The sequence below is a fragment of the Echinops telfairi genome, unplaced genomic scaffold, assembly GCF_000313985.2.
Source record: "Echinops telfairi isolate 266 unplaced genomic scaffold, ASM31398v2 ScPeMD7_5868;HRSCAF=6743_0, whole genome shotgun sequence".
NCBI lineage: Eukaryota > Metazoa > Chordata > Mammalia > Afrosoricida > Tenrecidae > Echinops > Echinops telfairi.
The window spans coordinates 11,826,544-11,832,273 of NW_022109767.1; the positions used below are offsets into that span (position 1 = coordinate 11,826,544).

The following is a 5,730-nucleotide window of genomic DNA, read 5'->3' on the forward strand; positions in this document are numbered from 1 at the left end:
AAAAAAAAAAAAAAAAAACACCACCAAAAAAATAACCCAAGCTGATACCAAGGGCTCAAGAGAAAGTAAATGTCTAAGAAAGAATGATGGCAATATATGTACAAATATGCTGGATACAACTGATATATGGATTGTTATAAGAGTTGTAAAAGTCCCCAATAAAATGATGTTTTAATTTTTTTTAAAAATAGCAAAGAACTGATGGGATTAGCATGATTGTTAACAGAAAACTGACAATGGAATAATTGTAATGTATCAAAAGTTGAATATAAGATGACTAAAAGAAAAATAGAAGCAGACTAGAACAGGGGGAAATGTTTTTAAAAATTAGCTGGCAGGATTCAAACATCTAAAAACCAATGTCTCAATCATTCTACTATTGTTTGTGGCAGTTATTAAAAAAAGAGCACTAACTCTCTACCATTTTCACACAAGAGGTTAACTTACCATATGAAGTCTTTCAACTAGTTTTTGATCCCCAAGGCAGTTGTTTGTATCAAACCAGGAATCAAAGTCCTAAATTAACCAGCAAAAACCATCTTAAGATCAGAGAGAGATAATTTTAACTGTACTCTCATACTCTCTATATAGCTTATACTTCTTGAATTCTATATATAGCTTAAACTTCTTGTGGTGAGATAAGTCACAAAAATAATTTCTTATAAGCTCTTTTTAAAGTATTATATTATTAACAACAAATTTTAGAAACAGTAGTTTAAAGAAATCATAATTCCTAAACACTTTACCCCAAACACCAACATGACAAGTTTTACACTGAAAAGAATCCAGTTGCAAAGCCAGTTTCATACGTAACTAAAAATTATTTTTGAAAAATATCCTTTCTCACAGAAAGCTTAAAAATTAAACGAAAACATTTAGTCTGTTTTCTAAGCCCACTATCAACACAAGGTTTCCCACAGGGCAATAATTGAGTACTTGAATAAGGAAACTTTCCCTACCTATTATCTTCTAAACAAACATTTATTAGATTGCATTATCTTATAATTCATTATGTTTTCAAAGACAAAGCACTAACAGATTATTAAATATATTAAAGTATCATTGTAGTAAGAAAAAAAATCTCGTAACCCAAAATACCAAACAAAATATGTAGTAAAAGCAGATTTTTGATTAATAGTTTTTCTAAAATAGGAAATTCTCATTCTTACAAGAATGATCCTTACACAATGACTAATTTTTCAGAACTTGGTAGAGATTCAACTTCAGGCAAGACAGCCAATTAGGCAGTCATGCTACAGACCATCTACAACAAAGACACAAGTGACCTAATGAAACAGCTACAGATAATAATCTTGGAACCCTGTGCTTCAGAGGAAAGGATAGAGAAGTGGACTGAATATCAACTAGGAGAAGTTGAATAAAATAAAAACAGCCAGAAAGGAGACAAACTGGTGAACTGCTAGCACGCCTGACACATCATTGCCATTCTGAGCTTTTGCAATAAGAATTCAAGACTGTGGCCACACTTGTACACTGGTGGCTGGCCAGGAGAAAGTGGGATCCTCTCTTGTTCCCTATATCCTCCTACTGATCAGAAGCGTGTCCAACCCTCACCCAGCAGCCAATGACACCCTCTTTTCCACAGAAGTCACTTATCTGCCTGGGTTTAAGGATTGAACTTCTGGTTGAATTTGTGACCTTGAAGACAAATCTCTCAATGCTAATTTGTTAGAGAAGCAATCAGAAAAAGAATGAAAATATCTGAAGAAAACCTAAGACGTATATAGGATACCATCAAAGGAATAATGTATTTGTGATTGGAATTCAAGAACAGGAATAGATAACAAAAAGCACAAAGAAAATTATCGGAAATTTTTAAGAAAGCACTCCTAATCTCAGAAATTATCAGAATATTTTAAGAACACACTCCTAATCTCATGAAATACAGTAAGATATGCATTCAAGAAGCTGAAAGAGCCCCAAACAGGATAAACCTCAAAAGAAAATCATGACATGTCATAATCAAACTTTCTAAAACCAAAAACAAAGAAAGAATTCTGAGCTCAGGAAACCTACAAAGGGGAACCAGAAAGACTAAATTCTGACTTCTCAGCTGAAACCATACAATGTGATAGCAGACAAAACTGAGAGAAAAATGAAATTGCCAACCAAGAATCATATACACAGCAAAAGTGGCCCTCAAATACGATGGCAAACAGAGAGCATTTTCCAGGTAAACAGAAGTTAGAATAATTTTCTTCTTTAAAGGGAGACTAAGTCTGGCCATCCTGGCTTTCTGGCTATACTTCCAAGAAAGATTTGTTTGTTCTGACAGTCCTGGGTACACTGAGTATTTTTCACCATCACCATACATCAAATTCTTCTTTGGTCTTCCTTATTCAACAACTAACGTTCATGTGGACAGGAAGTGAATGAAAACAGTGGGTGACACACTGGCTCAGTATTCTGAAACCACCATCACCATTAGTGAGAGATCAGGCAGTCCACTCTTTGAAGATGTACATCAACTGTGTCCAGAGTACAACAAATATGCAAGACTGAAAATAGTAAGCCAGAGATAGCAATTTGTAATCAAGAAAACTACAAAGAGAGAGAATGGTATAGTTTCAGAACTTCTGATAGAGAGGAAGTCGAAAAGATTTCAGAACTTTTTATATAAATGTAGTGCTGGGAAACGCTTCAAGGGGGGACCAAAAGACTGACAAATGAGACAGACATAGACACACATACAAAGGCTCAAAATTAAACTCTAGCAAACAACCTAGAAAGACAAAATTATTATGAAATGATGTTTAAAAAATGGTTAGCCTAATTTCACCAAATTTGAAGGCCATCTTAAGGAAAGCTGGACTTAAAACTGGTAAATTCACTTAAATATTTTTGAACAGCACCTTAAAAACATGAGCAGTCAACCAAAACAAAGTGAGGCCAACATGAATATCAAATAGGAATAAAGACCTGTGCCATTCCAGAGCAACAATTACTTAAAATGAGTTTAAAGCCAAAAGGCGCAATAGTAATTTATAGAAATTATAATAGGTAATGCTAGGATAACTGCATAGACAAATGAAAATGTATTATGTAGTATTAGACAAAACATCCCCATGATTGTACCAAGAAGACAAAAAGTACTTACATCAGCTGAATTAAAGACATCTGGTAAGAGAAAGTTAAGAAGTGACCACAATTCATGCAAATTATTCTGAAGTGGTGTTCCCGTTAACAATAGTCGATTTGTAGTCTTAAATTCCCTCACTATTTCTGACAACTAAAAAAAAAAAGTGATATTTAAATAGTCTGCATACATTTTATCAAAATTTTAAAGATATACAAAGAGTTTCACATTCAATATTACCTTAGATTTTTCATTTTTGATCCTGTGAGCTTCATCTATGACTAAGTACCTCCAATTAAACTTTTTGAACACAGATTTCTCTTTAATAAGCATCTCATAAGAGGTTACACACACATCCCACTCTCCTGGTAATAAAACATCTCTAACAAAAGCAGCCTGTATAACAAAAGAGGAAAAAATTATGTAGACATTAAACTGTTTGTTAAGTATACTAATGCCAAGTAACCTTATATGTAAAAGAGGGTGGGAATACTGAAACTGGAAGGGTTCTAGTCACTACATTATACAACAAGCTCTGAAACCCCCAACACTAAACTTTAATCATTTTACTATCAGACCGCTTTATTAACAGTTAGTGGTGGTTAACTGAAAATTACTTCTTTGCACAACTCCATTTGGCCTTATGATTCTTGAGAAAAGGTTACACAAGCAGAAAACTTCAGATATAAAAAAGGTAAAGGACTGAAAGAAACATTTTATTTCTTTGAGGTTTAGCAGATGTATTAAGATATTTAAAACTCAACTCCTCCCCAATGAGATGGACTGAATAATAGTAATTTTATACTTGACGTAAGTGAAAAGAGAACTTTAAAAAGTAGGCCCCAAATCATAAAAAGCACTCTGGGAAATTAAAGTACAGAATAAGGGTATGAAATCTAGAATAGTCACTATAATGGGGGATAAAAAGTTCAAAGTATGTATTCTTTCAATACGGCATACATAAAATCTAAATCTGAGTCGAGTAGCTCTGATGGCACAGTGAGCTGCTAAGCCCCAGGTCAGCTGCTCCAAGGAGAAGGACGAGGTGGTCTGCTCCTATAAGACTCAATGCCTCAGATGCACCCAAGAGGAGAGTTGTACTGTTTTGCAGGGTCACTATATCAGCTGAAATCCATTCAGTGGCATAGAGTTTGGTTGGAGATACACTTTCCAAAGTGGTTTCATTTTCCTATGTTTTCTTCCAAAAAGGGATATGACAACCAATCTATATTTCAGCTTATTTGGGTAGAAATCATAAATAATTATGATTACTTTCATTGACTCAATCCATTTATGGATCATCTTAACCCACTATTCAATACTCTTACACACATCAATCTAAAAATCTGACTCCATATATTCCGAACTACCTCACTCAAAGCTACTTTTAAAACAAGAACAAAGACTTTTTCAATTATGCAAGCATTCCCCAAAAGGTAAAGAAACCAACTATATTCTTAAAAGCGGATTATAGTCCATACTTCTTTTATCCAGTGTATTTCTTATTTTTAAAGTTTTATTGGCATATAATTCACCTATAATTTAAAACAATTCAATGGTTTAAATATATTAACAAGAGCTATGTAATCATCATCACTAGCAATTTTAAAACATTTCTTCATTCTTGTCCCAATTATTACTGCCACTGAGCTGACTCAGTCTCACAGTGACTCTATAAGCAAGACAGCACTGGACCTGTGAGTTTCCAAGACCCTTTGAGGGAGTAGAAAGCCTTGTCTACCTCCCATGGAGTGGCTGGTGGTTTTAAACAACTAACCTCAGTTAGTAGCCTGATATGTAACCAGGACACACACCATCTATTAAAGAGTGATGGCCTTATAAACCCAGAGGCAGTTTTACCCTGTCCTACAATATCACTATGAATCAGAATCAACTGGTTAATTTTTCGGTTTGAGTAACCATTATTATTATCTCATTGCACCCCCAACGCCCCTGACATAACCCTACTCAACTCATGCACTGTCGTGGAGCTGATCTTGTCTCACATTGACCCTATAGCACAGGGTAAAACTGTCTCTGTGGGTTTCCTGAGATTAACTCTTTATGGGAGTGTAAAGCATCTTTCTCCTCGCAGTGAATGGTGGTTTTGAACAGTCGACCTCGCAACCCAGTAACGATTATAGGGTAATGACTGTACTACTAGGAGTCAAGGATAGGTAAATCTAGAGGCAATAAAAAAGAAGTCATAACCCTAAGGAACTATTAATCTCTAATTTAAACTCTACAGATTTACCTGTACTGGATTTCATATAAAGAAAATCATACTCAAAAAAACCAACAAGAAATAACACACAGAAAAATACCCCATATATACTCGAGTATAAGTTGACTCAAATATCAGCTGAGGTACCTAATTTTACCACAAAAACTGCATTAAAAATGAGGACCTAATGCCGGGGGCTTAAGTGGAGAGGAAATGTTTTGAGAACGATGAGGGCAATGAATGTAAAAATGCGCTTTACACAATTGATGTGTGTATGGATTGTGATAAGCGTTGTATGAGCCCCTAAAAAAATGATTTAAAAAAAAAAGGTAAGCCCCACCCAGTATCTTGAGTGCTCAGGACATTCCAAGGTGAAGAGACTTGACTGTGGGCCTGTTGACAGACTGAA

At 34.8% G+C, this 5,730-nt stretch overlaps 1 protein-coding gene across 1 annotated transcript in view; it reads right to left on the reverse strand.

Moving 5' to 3' along the window:
• Nucleotides 1–5,730, reverse strand: part of SMARCA5 (SWI/SNF related, matrix associated, actin dependent regulator of chromatin, subfamily a, member 5) — a 53,174-nt gene that overhangs the window by 23,183 nt on the left and 24,261 nt on the right. The window contains exons 7-9 of the mRNA XM_004708748.2: nucleotides 3,338–3,493; nucleotides 3,119–3,250; nucleotides 448–516 (exon numbers count right to left, since the gene is read on the reverse strand). Of these exons, the coding sequence (XP_004708805.1) occupies nucleotides 448–516; nucleotides 3,119–3,250; nucleotides 3,338–3,493 (357 nt within the window). The remainder of the gene's footprint in view (nucleotides 1–447; nucleotides 517–3,118; nucleotides 3,251–3,337; nucleotides 3,494–5,730) is intronic.